Here is a 20,424-nt window from a genome sequence, read left to right on the forward strand (position 1 = left end):
ATTTGTAAGTATATTACTAGATTATTGTCTTGTTTATTTTACTAGACATTTTTTGTATTTATTAAGTAACACCTTGTCAAAAGCTGTCCAAAAAACAGATTTCTAACTAATAATATTTAATTATGTTTCATTTTTTAGGATGACTTAAGAGTTTGTTATAAAATATACACTTTTAGCCAGAAACTCTTAATTTATTATGTTTAATGCATTTTAGTTTGTATAGAATTTTAGAGTTGTTTACATTTTTGCAGAAATATAGCTTACGCAATTAAAAGGTCCCTTGTTTTAACCCACGGTTGCCCAACCCTTTCGCATTATCCTGTGGTGTTTACAAGCTGCGAGACTGCAGGATAAAAGATGCAGGGAATACGAAGTTGGGTGCGGGAAAGAGAGGGTTAAAATTGGCAAGTTGATGTCACATAATTGCCCCTCGAGCGCTCATCTTAATTATTGTGCTTGCTGACTTCCTGTTGCCCGACTTAATTCCCCGTTAAAGCCAACACACTCTCTGCGGTCGGTATCGCCCCATCCACCCCCTCTCCCCTCTGTCTGAGTCCCTCAGCCGACCAAGATTACTCCTTGCGGCGTGTGGAAATAATTAAAATTGTTCGAAGAACGAGAGCAGTTGCACTTTCCATGACAGCGAAAGGACGGGGATAAAAAGGTCGACGATTTATAGAGAATAAATTAACGTGTCAGTAAACAGAACTTCCATCACCGGTAGACTTATCCTGGCGACAAAGGATATTAAGTTTAACGGCCGGCTGAATGGATCTACAATAAATATATATATTATAGGAATCGGACGATTCAAGAGGCCGTGTAGCCTAACGGATATGGCGTCGGACTTCGAATCCGGAGGTTGCGGGTTCGAATCCCGTCATGGTCAGAACTTTTTTAGTCTTTTTTTGTGCCAAGTTATTTTTAAGATCTGAAAAAGGAATTGTAATGCCTAGATATATACCTAAAAGAAAAACGAACAGATCTCTGCGATAATAAAATTTAGTGCTGTTAATTTAAATGTAATAAAACAAAATCTTAAACAGTAGAGTACATTTCAAAAAGAATTTATCGCATTGTTCCACTTCATACAGTGACTTAAATAGTATTTTTTGTTCTTATTTTTCCAACTAGCATTCCATTGCCTCGTGTTGTTTCTGTTTTAATGAAAAGTGAAAAGTGGGGAAACAAGTGCGGAATAGAGGAATACCAATCGAGAGCTTTCAATTTGTTCGACCATTGTTCTGCCGTTGTTTGCTTTGGATTCGGCTCTTTTTTTAGCCGTGCTTTACTTTTGAAAAGAATTGAAACTTTGACAGTTATTTGTGTGTTTTGTCCGCCCTGTCGAAACAATGCAAAAGCAGCGGGAATCCCACCCTCCAGGTCACATGCCCCATTCGAAATCCCCCTCCCACCAAAAGGGGAGTCACGTTGCACTCCGTTTTTGGAAATACCAACGATGAAAACAAAAAATTGCGCAGGTGAAATGGAAAACAAATGCATAGAAAGGCGGGCACAAAACAAACATTCAGACGAATATAAGGATACACTTCGGTATTGTATGGGTGCTGTTTAAGAAAAAACCTTCAAGGAATTTATTTGTTTACCGGTTGTATTTAAAATTACCAATTTAATATGCTTCAATTCTAACAATCAACTTAAAGGACATTTCTAAATGCCAAGAATATCTTTAGACGTGCTGATGTATAATTATATTTTCTCTATCTGGAAAATATTTCTATTGAAAACGTTAAGTGGTCCAGCTTTAATTAATAATTAAATATTACAAATTTTGGTTGTTATTTAAAAAAAAAAATCAGAATTTTTTGCAAGTGCAGATGCTGCCAAAACGAAGGACACGAATGGCGCAAAAGTGAGCAAATAACAAAATAATATTGCATGCGAATAAAAATGCCGTCAAAACTGCCAATTTCTCTCAATTTGTAAAGTTTGTTGAATTCGGTATTTGTTTTTCTTTTTCACTGCCCGCTGATATGTTTTGTGTGTGCAGATTTTCGTGGCGTTCAAAAGTTTTCAACTAGTTCGAAGTCCTCTCGGTTGCTTTCAAAATTTAATTTCGGCTTGCTTCCACTTGGAGTTTTTCAATACTTTGACGCTGCTCTTAATCAAAGTTTGCCCAGCGACAATAAAACTCACGATTTTATTTACAAACAATCAGAGCCTACAACAGGCCCCCTCCAAAAAGGAAAAACAAAGCCTTCGTATCTGCAAAGAAAGCAGAGAAAGGCGGAGAAAGCAAAGAAAGGCGGAGGTCGTTGGATGAATGACAAACGAGGCTCGAGTAGGCAAACTAGAAATGAGTGGAGTGCATGAGGGAATTTGCCAAATTGAGCGAGAAAGGCCAGATACTACAGATGGAATATACAGTCATACCTCTATATGTCGAACTACTCCAGGTCAAATATTCTGTCATTTGAAAAAAAACCTACATGTGCTTTTTTTATTTTCCAAAAACTTCATTTACTTTTGAAAAATTAAAACCAAAATATAATATATATATGAAATAATGCGTTATACATGACCATCTAATGACCAAATAACATAAAACCATCTAAACCTGTAGAATTCGCGTTTTATTAACATAAAACTCCAAGGCGTTTAAAGCTATTTTATTTCATTGAGGTTTGTCTGTACTTGCTTGTGTTGCGGGTTGCAGTGGAAGACGGATAGGATAGTACAAAGCAACAGCTACCCGCATGATGTTTTTTCATTGCGTCCAACTCTCGACGTGCTCCCATACACACACACACACACACAGAGAAGGAGAGTGAAAGAGAGGGGGGAACCGGAGTGAAAGAGAGGGCTATAAAACTCGGTGAGTGTCTTTTCTTAGTCCTTAAATTTAGCCGGAATTCAATTCCTTTCCCTTTGTCCCTCGTTGAACAGTTGTTTAGCACATTAGGCCACTAATACAACTAGCTGGTGGAGAAAGAGAAGGAAGATCAGGGCAGAAAGAGAGGGAAGACCAGGGGTGGAAAGAGAGGGGTAGATGCCATAACACATCCCTCTTTTCTTCTCCGAGTTGTCAGCTGTTTTACGGCCAAGTTATGACGTGCCTCCGTCACAGGCTTAAGTACTTACAAAAAAAAATAAGATAAAAATAAAGTAAAATGAAAACAAGGAAGAAAAAACTAATAACACAAAATGGCGGCTGAAATACCCTACAAATATAAATATCCTGTATTAGCTTCTTCTACAGATACATTCCAAGACCCAGATAAGTAGACTATGAAAAAGTTAAGTTTGAGTTTCTTAAGTAAATTAATGACTTTAATCTTTATTTTTTCTGATAAACAAAAAAATATTTATATTATAAACTTTTAAAAGTTGCAAGCGTATTTCCGAAACAAAGAATTCAAATTATGGCCAACTCTTATACAAATAATAGAAGAAAACATTTTGTAAGCTAGCTATATTTTATTTGTATTAAATTTGTCAAATATAGCATCAGTACAAAATTTAAAATATCACTTTTAGCTTAATTTATATAACCTTTCCAAGAGTATAAAAAGTAAAAGACAAGCAAAAAAGTCGAGCATGTTGCTTGGCCAAAAGGTAGGAAAAGCCGGGAAAAGGAAAACTTTTATGCGCTGATGTCGCTGGCGAACACAACTTTTGCCTTTTATGTCCTTGTCGTCTCCTATCAGTGTATGTTTATATACATATATATATATATATATTCGCATATATATAGACTGGTACATGTGTGTGAGTGCTTATGGCGTTTTGTGTGACATTTATTGTCATTTAACTGTGACAAAGTTTGGGGATAAGCATACACGGCGCTATGAGCCATCTGTACAATGTCATCCTCTTGGATGGATTGATGGGCGGAACTCCGAGTAGGCGTGGCAGGTTGTGCCCCGAATTCAGAGCACAGTATCACTGCGACTTTATTGTCTACGTCGGGGAAAACCCATTTCGAAATCCCATCGATATCGAATTGCAGGTAAAATTTATAGTCATATTTAATGATCACATTTTTGATCTCAAATTTACAGTCCTAAAATGTTAAGCGATCCGGTTGAAATAGTCCTGCCAGCGGAAAGTGCAGCCACAGGTGGATGGGAACTGGGCGGTTTTCAGGAAAATCCCATGGACATGGCCAAGGAAAATCCCCGCGGAAAGGGCAGATTGTGCATGATATTTCGCTTGGGAAAGCATCCGAGTTGCGAGTTCGCCAATGGACTTCCTCCTGTGGGTTCTGCCACAATCTTATATGAAAACAGTCGGGAAAGAATGATCTAAATTAAATCTTTAACCGAAGGAGAAGATGGAACTTTAAAGAGGGACAGTTTAGTTACAAGAGGTTTAACATTAGTCGCCAATGAAATGTTTAAAAAATAAATATATAACAACAATTGTAAATATTTATTTTAAGAGATTTTTTACTAAAACATTAATGATATACATTTTACTACAAATTTTATTTTAATAACAGAAATCTTTATCTGCTAGAGTATACATTATTGAAATCGAATTAAATAAATTTAAAATAGGAATTTATTATCGACTTCTAAATGATTATCTAATATATGAAACTTGGAATTTTGATTTTCGCTATATCCCCTTTGATTTATTTTACCTAAATTCCGGCTGACTCAGCTGATGTTTCCGATTTATATAAAGGACTCATTTGACCTGAGAAGTAACATCTCCTCCGCTTGTTTTATTTGCTTTATTGATGAGTCATCAGCAAAGGAACCGGACGGAAACGCACTTGATATGCTGCCCGGGTTATGGCCGGATTTTACGATCCGAGTGGGAAACGTTTTCGATTTACGGCAAAATGGAGAAGTGACAGCAAGCATGTGTTGAAGGGACATAAAGAGGAGATGGGGAAATTGATTGATAATTGATAACGTAACACGACACGACCCAGAAGAGTTGAAGTTGTGGAATCCATGTGTACATACATGTATATGAATGGGGCATGATGTTTAAGTTTTATAAGCTACCCAGTTTTGGAGCTTAAAATACGTTTTTTTTTTTGATATTGTGTTCTAACTTTTCTCTTAGATTAATTAAATAACCAAATATTCCCCAAACTTAGCATATTTAAGCTGCCCAGTTAAATGTTTTGCTTTGCGGTGAGCCAAGGCCAGACGAAAATTGTTCGAATTTCGATATCTCTGCACGCCAGAGAATGTCTGTCTTTTGCTTCCATGTGAATTGATTTTGGGCCGAGTTGAGAACGGAGGCCGTCCTGATTTCGTCCTCGTCCTCCGGCAATTTATGTTGGCAGAGTCCGACGTCCAGATGTTTGGTCGCATATGCAGATTAAGTTGGCAGCAGATCGTGTTGTCCAGGACGAGGAGGAGGACTCCAGGAGCAGGACTCAGAGAACCACAAACAGATGCCAGACAAAGCCGGCAGGAAGGGGCGGAAGTGGGACAAACTAAACTGTTGTTGGCTTGTTAGGCAGATGGTAGACATATCCCCAGCCGGATGTGCGCCAAGGATATGCTTACAAGGCAAACAAATTTACCCATAATGCTGTCAGATGCATATCGGACTCCCCCGGACTTAGAGCCCATCCATTATTTGTATACCCTTACACTCTCACTGTTTTATCCCCGCATTATGTGCCCACTTAGACTGTGGCAGGGTATTATTTTCCCGGGCCGGCTCAGAATGCAACTGGGCCTAGACCCCACTGGCTGCCATTCTTGGTACCCTGAAAAATTTGTTGATTTTACTGCTGCTGCCAAGAGAAGACACCAGCTTCAGATTCAACTGATGTTCCATCGCCGGCTGCAGCTGCACTGCGGCAAAAAAGGAATGATAAGTTTTAATAGAGCTGTCTTTTAATAAACGTATTTTTTATAAAATCTCCATGAAACAGCAAAAAGGTAAACGCTTGCCATTTTAATGATACTGCTTAATTTAACATAATATTTTGAAAATATTTCTAAAAATTCAATTTGTCTTTTGTTTTCAGCAAGTTGAGTCCATCAACAAACTTTAAATGAAGGTCTTATTTGTGTTCTTTCAAAACAAAAAAAATATATAAAAAATTAATATATATCCAAATTCCCTTATAAATATGCTATACATTTTTTAAACAACGAAGTGAATGTATACTCAAAGAGGAAATACTTTGAAAATTCCCCCTAAAAATCTATAAAATTAAAAAACTAAATATTTAACAGAATACAAAAAATATTAAGGAGTTAAGAGTATTTCTTTGAGTGTAGCTCCTCTGCTGCTGCAATTTTTGAAATATTCACAAAGCAAAGAGAAGATGTCCTGGGCGAGAGGGAAATTGGCCGCCCGCTGGGATTCCGTATCCGGTGGCTGTTTTTCGATGTTGTTGCTGTTGGTGCCGGCCAAGTTGTTGTTGTTCTTGTTGTTGCTGGTGATAGTGCCGGCCAGATGGCCACGCCCCATTCTCCAAGTCCTTGGGGGGCCAGGCTTCTTGTGAATCTTTGTCTGTCGTTGGTGCTGCTTTCACGGCTTGCATCCTTTTTTTGGTCCTGGCAGATGAATGATGCTGACTTGAATGCTCCTGCTGCTCCTGCTCCTGCTCCTGCTGCTATTGCTCCGCCGGATGTTCCGGTTGTGGCCACTCCGGGCCATCGAAGGAGCCCAAGGATAATCGGGAGTTGGGGGTGAGCCAGGGACCATCATTTGTGTATTTGCAGACAAATTGGATTTCAACTGCGGCCTGCTCCCTCGCCAGCCGGTTTGCTCAATTAACTTTGTTGCCCAGATCCAAACAGGCCATTTCTCAGACGTGCCATCTTCCTTCTTCACTTGTGACTCCTTGCAGCTGCCGTTTCTTTTGGCCACCGTATCCTTGTATCTTTCTATCCTTGTATCTTTGTATCCTTTAGCTTGTTTCTTGGTCCACACATCGGAGTGCATGCTTGATAAATGGCCAGTGATTATGCCACGCCCCCGCCACAGCCTCGAAAGGGGCGGATTAGTGATGTAAGCCACAAATGCACATCGATTAGCATCGCCAAATGGCTGGGAAAATAAATCGAACCAGGGGAGGCCAAAGATCGATGGTTTTTGGGCCGTAAAGCAATCGCATATCGATTCTGGCTTTTTTTGGTTATCTTTTATCTAGGACTACAGTCTTATTTAATATGTCCTGCTAAAGCTTGTAACTATTTTTCCATCACTTCTATTGTTTAAGCATTTTCTTTACACTATTTTGCTTTTATTATTACTACTATTTAAACATTTGTTTTTGAATCATTTTGTATTTGTAATGATTGACAAATCATTTTTTTAAAGCTTTCCGAAAAAAAATACTTTGTTTTTGACTTAACATACATTAAGCTTCGTTTGATAATTTCCTGTCAAAGTGGCAACTTTGTAACAGGAATTAAGTATATAAAAAATGCAATCTATGCAAAAATCATATTTAAATAATTTATTGCTGGATTTTGTCTATTTACAATAAAGGTTGAGTGCGCGCCCACTGAACCCGTATTGCAAAATGCACAAATTTGCTATACTTATTTATCACGCATTTTGATATGGACATGCTGCCGTGGGCGATAAATGTTTGAATAAACAACCGCAAAAGTTAGGGGAAAACACCTGACTTCCAAACCGAATATTTGATTCCCTGGGTAAGCAAAATTAAAAAAACTAATTGGATATTTAAACAAAACGTTAAATGAATATTGTAAAAAAATATAAAAAAGCATTATCTAGGCAGTATGCTTTAATTTAATTTAAGTGTAAGATTACTTTAATTTATATGTTATTATATGCAATCGAACATAGGATATTACTAAAATTAATTACTCTAATTATTTAATTAGAAAAAAAGGAATGCTTAAAGAAAGATCCGGTAAAACTTGAAAAATGGAAATAAATGTTTAATAAACCTAATAGAAACGTATGGCAATTGAAGGGGTTATAGAAGTAGTTCGGGGGGTTGGAGCATGTCCTTTGGCATAGTGTCGGATGGTAAAGAGATGACAGCAACGCGATAATGATTTCCGTTTTCACACCTCGCTGCGACACAAAGGATGTCAAATGAAAAAGTGCAAGCAGGGAAGCGGGGGCAGGGGCAGGGGCATGGCTAGTGGGGAGGGGTTTTTTTTTCGAGGGGGCTTCAAGGGGAAGTGCCGGCGGCAACAGCAGGAAGTGCAGCATTTGCACATTTCCGGCGCTGCTCACTCAGCCCGTGCATAATCGATTAACTGGCGCGCATAAACATGACCGCAAATGTGCAAATGCAGAAACACAGAGGCGTGGGTTTTTAAGCGGGGGGTTGAAAGGGGTTGGGGTTTGGGGAACTTTGTAGCGGGTGATGTCGACATGCATAAATGCAAATGCCATGGCAATACATATGCAAATTACTTTTCGCACACTCTGCCTCACAAAAATGCACCGCAATCCGGACGGATACGAATCCCGGATACGGATAGCTCTACGGCCATGCCGACGGGGAGGGGCTGTAGTCTGTGGATCTGGTTATAGTCTGCCACTAATTTTGTGTTTTCTCCGCGGGCTGGCAGCCACTAAACTAATTGCCAAGTGAGACTATACCCCATTTCCATCTGCATTTCCCTGGGAAATCCGCGAAAGGATGGCGATACACGGATACGGATACGGATGCGGATCGAACTGCACGGCGAGGAATTAGTGATGGTTGGACGGGCCGGAGATATGCGGAAAGTGCACAAAAGTGTCGGAGAAACACTCCTGAATCAATCACAAGCACTATCATGAATAAATATAGCTTTAATCGTTCGAATAAACATGAAACCGTTGAATAAATCACAGAAAGCTTAGTCTTATCTGAAATTATTATTAGTGAACAAATTTTCTTCAGTTTTTTAATAGGCCAAATAAGTGATTGACAAATAATTTTGATAATACAACTGAATGCTCAGTAATTAAAACACTAGATGAATAAATAATAATAAATAATAAATAAATAAATAAACTAAAACACAGAGCAATAAATAATCAAATTGAATTAATATTGTTGACATTTCTTGGAATTAAATGAAGCAGGCTGCAATAAGGTAAATTAATAATATAAATCACGGGGAAATGTGGGTGAATGTTGAAGGCCACTCGACCCTTTAAAGCTCGGAAAACCTTTGCCCAATTCCCAGCTGTGTAATCGATCTGATTTCGGGGTCGTCACCCAGTATCCAGTATCTAGTATTCAGTTTCCCAGTATTCCCCAGGACAGGACATCCACACTCAGGATGTCTTGTTTGCCTTCGAATTACTTTGGAATTGACAAAAGGGCTCTCTCGGTCGGCAGTTGGCCAAAAGCCCGGTGAAATTTATGACCCTGTCCGGGGCCAACAAAAGGGGAGCCTTCCACCGAATCCGGAATGGTGGAGTCAAGTAAATCAGAGAGCAAAAATGGCGCAAAACTTTTGCCTTGATTTTTGGCAAATTAATTTTAGTTAAATTTCAACACGTTTATTTCGTGTGTACAGCAAAGTAAGGAGGGGGGGTGCGAAACCCGACAACTTATTAGCCAGGGGCGGTGGTTTTTGAGGGGGTGCGGCGTTGGCAAAAGTTGGCTATATTCTGGTACATCGTGTTGGAAATTTCAAGGCGCATAACTTTTGCCATATTGTTTTTGAGTCGTGAGAGAAAATTGAAAAAGCGGATGGAAATTCGGGGGCATGAGTGGGGTGCTCAAATTAGAAGGGGGAACTGTTGGGTTTTTCGGCAGGTAATGGGGTAATTTGAGGTGCCCCAGTCGATGCAGGCAGTTCGGGGAGCTAAGACAAAAGTATTCCTGGCGGTTGCTAAAGTGCCCAAAAGTTGCCAAAATCAACCAACCCCCAAATGTTCGCCACCTCTTGTCTTGATTTCTAGAAAGTCTATTGAAATTGCCTTATAAACAAGATGCGTGTCAAAAGAAAGGTGCGTTTAAATGGGAAAATCGACTAAAGCAAAGGCTGTGAGACAGGGAAAATTCAACGAAGAGAAACTTAAAGACAAATTCAAAGCCAAGTAATTTTTAGTTGTTGCCAAAAAGAGCTAAAACAAGAAGAAGAATTAGTGTGCTATAAGTTGCCAAAAAAAGGCATTGCAAAGGCATACAAAGATTACCAATTTAACGTTCCTGCCAACACGTTTGTGCTGTAACAACTTAAAGACTTTTGAATCACGATGTATATTTTTAACACATAATTATTTATTTTATTTTAAAAGAAATTATAATAGAGTACAGTATATATATATTTCATATCTTCTAATCAAACAACAATTCTTATGCATAAAAAATATAAAACAAAATTTCTTTATCCACGCCTGACGTTGAAATAAACCAATCTTAAGGTCATGTTTTCAAAGAAAATATTATTCTAGTTGGCATGGACAGCATTTGCAGTGAGTTCCTCTTTTTGTGGCATTGTCATTATGACCACGTCCCCTTTCCCTGCCATTTATTTCTCCTTTTTTATTTTCTTACATTTCCCATCTGCTATCTGGTGGTCCAAGGAACAGGTCCTTTTCCGGCTGCTGTTGTCGGTTTTGTTGATTCCTAATCAGAAACGTGTTTGCATGCACAGTGCCATTGAGGGGCTGGCTCTGGCCTCCTGGCGGGGGAGTGGGTGAGAAAACCGGGGGAGGAGACAGGGGGAGGAGACAGAGGGAGGAGACAGGGAGCTGAAATAAATCGGAGGAGGTTGTGGCCACCCGTTGCTGTTGCTTGAGTAATGGCTGCAATAGGCAACGTGCTGTCTCCTGCAACCGTCGGAAAACTAAGGAAGAGGTGCTGAAAATAGTGCAAGGGGGAGACAAAAAAAGCTGCACTTAGGAAATAAAACAGAGCAAAACTAACTATACAATTATTATTTAATTCCTTTTGGAATACCTTACATTAAAATTGATAAAATTCTTATCATATTATTATATAAAAATAAAGCCGAAATTTATTTTTGAAAATGAGCTGATTTTTATTTCTGGACTTAAGGTACTGGAATTTTCTGTCAGTGTGGAAAATGTGGGGAAAGGTGCGGTGAAAGGGGGAGTGGATGGTGGGAGACAACCGGCAGACAGTGGAAGACAAGTGCAAGGACTAGCGAGTACAGAGTACAATGTGTTTTGCTGCGTGCGTGGTTTCATTTTCAATTCCTTTTTCCTGTCACACTCCCCCCTTTCCATCCGCCACTCGTTTCCGGCTTTCAGCGGAGCGGTACACTCAGAAAAAATTCAGTTTGAACACTCTCCAATAAGTCAATACAATTAGGAACAAATTATTACTACCTTTAAGGTTTTGGGCATATAAATTGATTGAGTTAAATTCATAATTCAAATATTTGGAAGTCGCAACGGAAACCAAGGTTTTGTACTTTAAGTAGAAACATTACCTGATTTTTCTTTTAGTGCACAGTTGGTGGGCGTTAGGCATTTTGATCCGAAGAGAGATAGTGCGGAAGTGGCTTTATGCAACATGCGTTCGACAATCAAGCGGCTGCAAGTCAAAAGGCGAAACTTTATTTGCAGTTGCAGACAGAAAAAACCTCAAAAATCGAGGAAAAAATTGGAAAAAAAAATAAAAAAAAAGGAAAAAAACGATTTGAAAAAAACGAACGAAAAATAGCGAGGAGTGTGAGAAATAGAATTGAAATCGAAACATTCATTCATTTATTCATGGCATTAGTTTCTGACAGAAGGCTGCACCTTTGCCCTCAATCACTTCCTCAATCAGCCCCATTTTCAAGCCCGCTTTCACCCCCGTTTCAGCCCACATTCACCCCCTTTTCATCGCATTCAAAGCAGTTGCAGATGGCGCCTGAAGTTATGCTAAGATTCTTTTTATACCCGTCGTGTACCTGGGTATGTTGATTAGATAAAGTTGAATAAATAAATAACATTACATTTCTAGGAAGTTTCCTAGAAACCTAGAAGTTTCCCTTGGGCTTAGATGCCCTTATTGTAATGAATATTAAAAATTGAATAACATATTTTGTTGTATTCATAATTATTATATTCAAATTGTATTCAATGTAAGTCAGTGAAGTTATATTTTTAAAAAATCTTGCGTAAAAATGCGTATAGTTTTTACTATTAATTTGAGAATTTATAATTGTTAATAATTATTCTTTCTCAGTAAATACAAGCAAAAGTTTTTCGAGTATCCACAGTATTTTATAGTCCTATCTAAATTTTTCTTATTTTTTTGGGGGCCTTTGAAAGCGTGAAGATGTTTTTCGGTTGCGATTGAAACCCAAAAATCAGATGAAGTAGAACTAGAAACTGGAGAGGCGGAAGAAGTAGCAGCTGATTCAACTAATCGTTATATTCCACACTCGAATACACTTTACTCAACGACCCTCGACAAGGACATGGCCTCTCTTAGTCCTTTCCTTTCCAGCAGTTGCTCATTGTTTGCTTTGTCCTTTGTCTTTCAACTTTATTTACACACTGAAAAAAATTGATTTTTGGAAAGGGTTGTCGTGGGTCATTAAAACTCTTGTTTTCGTGTCCCACGGGTCGGGTGGTTGATATTAGTGCAAGAAAATTATAATTAGTTGTTGGGATATTTAATTTTTTTGGTAAAAAAAATGAAGCTTATAGCCAAAGCTACCTTGTGTATATTGCATTATTTGTTTATATTTGCGCCAAGGTGGCCAACGGGTCGGCTGATTAATATTTATATTGTCGATTTAAGTTTAATTTGGAAAAATGCATTTTTGACCGATTTTCGCATTTTTCAAGGTTCAAGGTTTTTTTTGGGGAAATGGAACAAAAATTAAATTTTTTAACTGTGAAGGCCAATATATTGGAAATTTTATAACGAATTCAACGTGATATGACATTCCAAAATCGAAATATTATTGCATGTGTTTTTGGTAAAAAAAAACGCGAGACTTAGTTGAATTTTTACGGATTTTGAGCATCGAAAAGTTAAAAAAAATATTGTTAATGCTATTATTATTTATCTGATACTTTTTTACAATTTCAAGAAGACCAACGGGTCGGCTGATTAATATTAAACAACATTTAAAAATTAAACATATATCATATAATAAAATTATAATTATAGTATTTTATGCGTGTCCTTGCCGATTTGTTTCTCTCACTTTGCTTGAAATGCCATTGTACACACAACACTCAAATGCGAAAGACGAACACGCAGTTGAAGATGGAGAATTTCATAAATTTCCAGATGTGAGCAGCAAGGCAAGCAAAAACGAAATGGCAGCTGCAGCTGCTGCTTCTGCTTCTTCGTCCGATTTGGATGCGGATTGAGATTCGGCAGCCGCCACTCCTTGCTTTATATCCTGGCACATCCTAACGATGTGCTGAGTGGTCAATTGTCTGTCCAAACATGCCACACATCTCCATCTCCATCGCCATCTACCCCAACTACCTTCTACCATCCCGACAAGCTGGCCAAACAATTTGCGTAAAATTGTTTTTTTATGCATCATCAAGTTAAATTTTGTTTTCACATTGCCTTTTGTTGGCCAGCTTCACATCTGCATTTGCCATTTTCGTGCGGCTAATTATTTCTGGCCAAATAAATCTGTGCGCCAGACAGCGATAAATCAATATCATATATGTCCGATATACATTTATGGCCAGTCAGTCCGGTACCGCAAACTAGAGTGCAAATATATGGAGAACACAATCAACGCACGAATTAATCCATTGAGAAATCAAATCGTTTCGTTGGTTAATCAATAGAATTCCAATTGAATAGCGGCTCTTGGCCTAAGCATCGAATTGCATTTCATTGTGGCAGTGGGACTAAGATTTTGAATTAATCCGCAAAGATATTGATATACATATTTCCCAACGTTCTATAAATCTGACAGTATAGAAAATGGGTATTTACTTAAATTCTTGGCACATTTGCTCGACTACACATAGTATAATCTACCATCTGAGTGGTTTCTTACTTAATATTTATGAAGCGACCCCATGCTTTGGTGTAATTGAAATGCAAACTTCACTGGCTTAAAGTACTTGCCATATGACTTCGTTCCCAACTTTGTGCCACAACTTGAACCTCAAATGGAACCGAAAATAGTCGTCGTCAAGCCAACAGCATGCAAAGTTCAGATGATAAACAAGTGGAAGTTATTGCAATGATTTTCCAATCTGCTGCCGCACGCAATACGGCGGATACGGGGGATTCTACGGCGGAGGGACTCACTCCGGGGAATATTACGGCGGAGACCCGGACTGCGAAACTCGGGAAATTGCAGCCATCGGTTTGGGGAGGGCGAACCTGTCGCGTTGCATATCACAACTGATGGTGATGGTGATGGCGATGATCATGTGGTTGATGATGATGATGATGATGATGTTGATGGTGCGGTTGCCAAGCATGTTAGACCAAATCCGGAGCAACCAGTGCCGAGCCAATCGTACAGTGACTGACATGGATATAGTTCACCATTTGACTTACAAAAATACTTAAATTCATATTTTACGAAAGGTTCTAATACAATTTAACTCTTAGAGTGTGTAGTCTTATGTTCTACTAATTTGCATTTCAACTTCAATGTTTTAAAAACATTTTTATTTTGTATTTTCTGAAGTTGTCGATGGCTTGCAGAAAGGTGACCCAAAACAGCACTTCTACGCACTATAACTTGGTCAATCTGACCCCGATTTTTATATAGCATACCTTAAAATGTTTGTGGCTCAGTTCTTTTATAATCTGCATTCAAATTTAATTTAATTGTTAGTTTCGTTTTTTTTTTTGGTACATTTCTTGACATTTTGGCGATGCAACCCTTTTAAAATTTGTCAAAAAATGGATAAATAATTTTATATTCAGTTTTTGATAGAATATTTTAGTGCCCAGGAAGCTGATTCGTAGAAGGTAAAACATTCTATGGTCCGACTCTATTTGGACAATTTTTTATGAGTTAAATATGAGATTTAAGGACCATGATCCAATAGAATCACAATAACTGCCCTAAAGAAAGATTTATTAGTTTCGTAATGTTCTATTGACTATTCCCATTTACGTGTAATACTCCCATTGAAATCCATGTCACTTCTAATTCAGAGCTTACAGGTGCGCCACGCACTGTACTCAGGAACCATTTGCCTATGAAGGGCTTCCCACTAAATGTGTGTGCGTGCCCGAGCATCTGGCGGCTTTCTGTTACAAGACCGCAACCATAAAAGACATAATAATCGTAATAAGCCGAGGCCCAAGAAGGGATCTCCAAGGATTGGCGAGTGGGAAAGTGCTGGGTGGAAGAGTGGCAGTCGTGGGCAGTGGGGTGATAGCAAACGGGAAATGGCGACAATGCGGTAAACTTTGCTTAAGCATTTCGCCTGCTCCACTGCAGCCGGCTAAAGCCAATTTCAATCTGTGGGTGGAAAGGAGGGGGGCTTAGGTGGTAAAAAAGGGGAGGGGGGGGAGTAGGATGTTATGGACATCGCATCGTCCGACCTCAACTGCAATCTGAAATCCGAAATGCCCAATCCCGGAACTGGCATCCATTTTCGGGCATCTTTGCGGCACGAATGAGCAGCGGAATGTCCGGACACTCTGTCCCTCCGTCCGTCGAAGAGATTTGCAATTCACGTACATAAACAATGACAGCCCGGCCACAGTAACTGCAGAGGCGAAAGCAACAGCTTCAGGAGGTTGAAGATTGCACTGCAAAAAATTGGGCATTGGGCACATACAAATGACAGTAAAAGTACGGACACGGTTAAATGTAGAATCAAATTTAATTTTTATTTTTTGTATATAAATATTACTGGTTTTAACCCTGGGTAAGTTGGAATTAACATGGAGACTGAAGCCCATAGTCAGTTAAAAAGCAATATTACATTTTTTTTCTCAAAAAATCCTAGATCCGCCAAATATCTGCATAGCATAATGATTAGCTTAACATTAGTTTTAATTATTATATATTAGTATGTTGTGTAGTGTGGTATAAGATAAGTTTGCAACTTTTAACTTTTTTTAATGATATTTTTGTTGGGACTACACATTATTATTGTTTTTCTCAGTGCACTGAGAGAATCGGAGTTAGTAGCGCTGGCACGGAGACAGCGACTGAATGAAAATGAGAAGCATTGGTAGAGGCAGTGGAAATTCGGGAGGCAAAGCCAACATTGCATGTTGCATTGCAAATGGAGATTATTTATGGAACATGTATGTATACACACTCGTGCGTTTGCATCTGCCCGGGCCTCATTCTGCAGTTGTGGAAAATTCACAAAAGTCTGCCTCGCCCACGCCTAAAGCACTGCAAAAAAATATTATTATTATTGCAAGAGACCTTAAAATAAGTTTTTGGTTAAAATTAAATAGTTGAAACAATTTCCAAGAATTTACCAATTTAAATTTTAGCTTTAGAACGTGTAAGTTGAGTTCCTTATTGCACTGTTCAAAAAGGATAGGGTCTTACCATGCTTAAATAAAGTATTTTTGTCCGCATAATTAGTATATTTTAAGTAAAAATAATCCATTTACTAGTTGAAGTTAATTTTTATAAGCTCGTTTAATTTGATTTAATTTTTTCTTGTGTGAGAACGTTGCAGGATGTGCTGCAGTGGTTGCTGGTATTGCAAGTGTTGCTGGTGTTGCTGTTGCATCTGCAATGGCGATTGCAAGTGCACGGTTGACAGCGACAGCATCAGCGGCGCTGCAACGACAACTCATAGCGGCACTTTGCGGCTTTATGAGCTGCCTGGGTCTACGTTTCTACGGGTCTCGGGGCTTACGAGTCCTGGGGTCCTTCATTATTTAACGCTAAAACTCCGAACGTGAGTGGGGGTCCGGAATGCACTTTGAGGAGCTGGAAAGGCCGCCGAGTGAGCAAATTTGCCAAAGAGACCACAGTCACAAGGGCATTAGGTATGGAAATAAAAGGGGAAAAAGAGGCAAAGTTGCCAAGTTAACATAAAAAACACAATCAGATATGGATGGGGCACAAGAGAGGGTACTTTGAGTTAATGACAGTTTATTACTGACATGGGTCAATTCTAAAATATTTTCATATTAGTGATTATTAGCTTTGGAAAACAAAAGAACTGCCTGAATCAAAACGATAAAATTCAAGTAATAGTATCTAGTGCATAGCCTTTATATTGTCGAATAAAATGAGCATAAAAGCATCTGAGAAATATTAACAAACCTAATAAATATTTAACACAAAACCACTTAAGATAAGCAAAGTGTGTGCGATTCCATTAGACCATTTTGAAATTTCAGCCATAACCCGTTTTATTTATTTGCGAGATAAACTGCCGGAATGGTATCTGGAAAATGTATAAATAAATATATTTCGATGGGTGCCAGAACCCTCGCCTCTGGAGGCAATCTGTCGCAAATCGGGGGCGTAACCACGCCCCCCGGCGGCCTGGGAATTCTCTGTTCCATTCGGAGGCATTAGGCGGACAATAAATTGCGGCTTTGCCGGCGACATGAAGATGCTTTCTCGAGTGGCAAAAACAATCAGCGAGGGGGTGGGCGAAAGTACTCACTCGAGTACAAGAAAACCGGGACAATCTGCCGCTGCTAGCTCACAATTTATTGTTCATTTATTCGCATTTAGAATACATACTTACTTACAATATTGAACGACTCAGCGAGCACCAGGCCCCCCCCTTTTCCACTGATTGCTATAAATTTCAAATAGATTTTTGCATGGCGCTGATTGCATTGGCTTGTCCTGTTCCTGTTTCTGGTCCTGTTTCTGTTTCTGCTCCTTGTCCTCGCAGTCCTGGCCAGTCATTCGTAATTTCCCGAAACCGAATGGAAAATGAAATGGCGGCTCCCTCATTTCCCACTTCTCGCCATCCAACAATCATCATCCAAAACAATGTGTACTTAATTTCCTTTTCAAAACTGCTCCCACTGCACTGTGAGAAAATTGGGTTGGACCATGATTAATAAGGTTATTTGGGAAACTCCTAAAACTATTCATAAAATTGCAAAAAGCGGAGTGAAAATACATAGATATGGGTCTAATAATAATAACTATTATTTTATATCTTTTATAGCTTTGGGAATAGCAAATACCAAAGCAAAAAATTATATCTGTGGAGTAACCAATTTAAACAAGAATAAATTAAAAGGATTCAAAAAGTAATTCCTTACAGATTGAACTTTTTGAAGCTCATTTATATTAATATTGTAGAAATTTTTCGTAATGTATCCTTTATTATTCTCGTTTCATTTTGTTTCGTTCCATTTCATTTGAACCTCTTAATGCTTCAGCGAGAACTCGGCGCGTGTTGAATATGAATCATGCTCTTCAAGTGCTTTCCATATTGATTGGACCACCCACCCATTTCTCACCTGTCCGCCGTGGCGCTTGTTTTCCCCTTTTTGACCATCGACCATTATTTGCCCCCCTATTGGAATGCAACCGGGGGCAGCAGCCAGGAGTCGACACGAGCCACCAGGAGCATCAAATATTTTCCAATTTGAGTTTCGCCCCATAATCCCCATCCATGTTCGTCCTTTTGCGCCTGGAGTTCTGAAGTACATTAATTTTCCGGTGAGGGGATGGTGGCATTTTTGAGAGGCACGCTCGCTTAATTAACATTTGCATGCAGCTGGGCCAATGGGGCATGCAACAAGTGGAGCCAATGGGGCCCAACCTTTGACCCCAGCCCCTGGGACTGCTTAGCCCCCCCCAGCCCTCATTTTCCTCCCCCATGCAAAACCCCTTTTTAGCGCGACCAATTCTAGGGCAAGCCAGATTTGTGGATATAATTGCAGTTCAGTTATGTTAGATACCCATTGTTTCTGTATTTATTTCAATAACATTTTAAACGATTTTACTTATAATAGTTTCTTAATATATAAGTCAATAATAATCCGTTGTTAGTGAATAAATTGTTAAAGGGATTTTTGTAAAAATGTATACTTATTTAATATATTAAATGTCAACAAATATTTAAAAGTTGATGCTGCTTTCACACCAAAATTGAAGCTTTTCCTATTTTAAGGGGTGCTAATTCTTCGGTGTGTTTCGCTTGAATTTCGGTATGTGTCAGGCATTCTAATTACATACAACATAAGGGCCAGATTTGCCATTTTTCGCGGCACGCACATTGGAGTTCGTCATGCACAAGGACCTTTTTTTGCCCACTCCCTTTTCCATATCTTCGCATTCATTTAATTTGTAATTTTTTCATATTTTTCCTCGGCGTTCTTTAGCTATGCTAAGCCTGAGTAGATTTGAACCCAAAAAAAAAAGAAAAACAGAGTGTAGCCATATCAGAGGCAAAGCTCAGTTAGGGGCGGGGTCTAGAAAAGTGGGCGTGCCAACGCACCCGCATTTTTTGTGCGCTTCGCTTGTGTTTATGCAAATATTTGTATTCCATTTGCATTTCAATAATTGAAATTTTTATTTCTTTCTGCCTTCTCGCTCATGTTTCTCCCTCGCTCTCTCTCTGTTCCGCATTTATTATGCGATTTTCTGAGCAAAAACAAGAAAGAAAAGCTAACTTCGGGCGGAGCCGAAGTTGATATACCCTTGCAGAATATTCTGTAAATTATATTCTCCAAAATTATTCATATGATGCAATCTTAATACTCATAAAAAATCCCAACTTCCTAACTTTAAAAACACCAAAGTTATGGCATTTCCAATCGTTCAGTTATATGGCAGCTATAGGATATAGTCGGCCGATCCTTATGAAATTTGATAGGTTGGATTGATTGGTTAAAAATAGAACCCATAGAAAATCCCAACTTCCTAACTTAACAAAAACCAAAGTTGTGGCATTTCCGATCAATCAGTTATATGGTGGCTATAGGATATAGTCGGCCGATCCTTATGAAATTTGGTAGTTCGGATTGATAGGCCAAATATAACACCCATAGAAAATCCCAACTTCCTAACTTCACAAACACCAAAGTTATGGCATTTCCGATCAATCAGTTATATGGCAGCTATAGGATATAGTCGGCCGATCTTTATGAAATTTGGTAGGTCGGATTGATTGGCCAAATATAAAACCCATATAAAATTCCAACTTCCTAACTTAACAAACAGCAGAGTTATGGCATTTCCGATCAATCAGTTATATGGCAGCTATAGGATATAGTCGGCCGATCCCGGCCGTTCCGACTTATATACTGCGTGCAAAGGAAAGAAGGGTGTGTGCAAAGTTTCAATTCGATATCTTTAAAACTGAGAGACTAGTTCGCGTAGAAACAGACAGACGGACAGACAGACGGACAGACGGACAGACGGACAGACGGACAGACGGACATGGCTATATCAACTCAGGAGGTGATCCTGATCAAGAATATATATACTTTATAGGGTCGGAGATGTCTCCTTCACTGCGTTGCACACTTTTGACCAAAATTATAATACCCTCTGCAAGGGTATAAAAATGTAATTTTTGTGAACTTGATTAAACATTGCGCCGGGGCACATAATCCACCATTTGTTTGCCAAACTCTTGACACAGATGCGAGGCCATCGAAAGTGCCGGATAACTCCTGCCCCGCCC

At 38.9% G+C, this 20,424-nt stretch overlaps 1 protein-coding gene and 1 non-coding gene across 2 annotated transcripts; both read left to right on the forward strand.

The window, feature by feature from the left end:
* Positions 1 to 816: 816 nt before the first annotated feature.
* Positions 817 to 889, forward strand: Trnar-ucg. The gene has a single exon. It is a non-coding gene; the product is annotated as a tRNA-Arg (tRNA).
* Positions 890 to 4,029: 3,140 nt separating this feature from the next.
* On the forward strand, positions 4,030 to 4,269 carry LOC108046083. The gene has a single exon (XM_017125636.1). The coding sequence runs from the start codon at positions 4,030 to 4,032 to the stop codon at positions 4,267 to 4,269; it is 240 nt and encodes a 79-aa protein (XP_016981125.1).
* Positions 4,270 to 20,424: the final 16,155 nt, after the last annotated feature.

The sequence above is a fragment of the Drosophila rhopaloa genome, unplaced genomic scaffold (assembly GCF_018152115.1).
Source record: "Drosophila rhopaloa isolate 14029-0021.01 unplaced genomic scaffold, ASM1815211v1 contig_3, whole genome shotgun sequence".
Classification (NCBI taxonomy): Eukaryota; Metazoa; Arthropoda; class Insecta; order Diptera; family Drosophilidae; genus Drosophila; species Drosophila rhopaloa.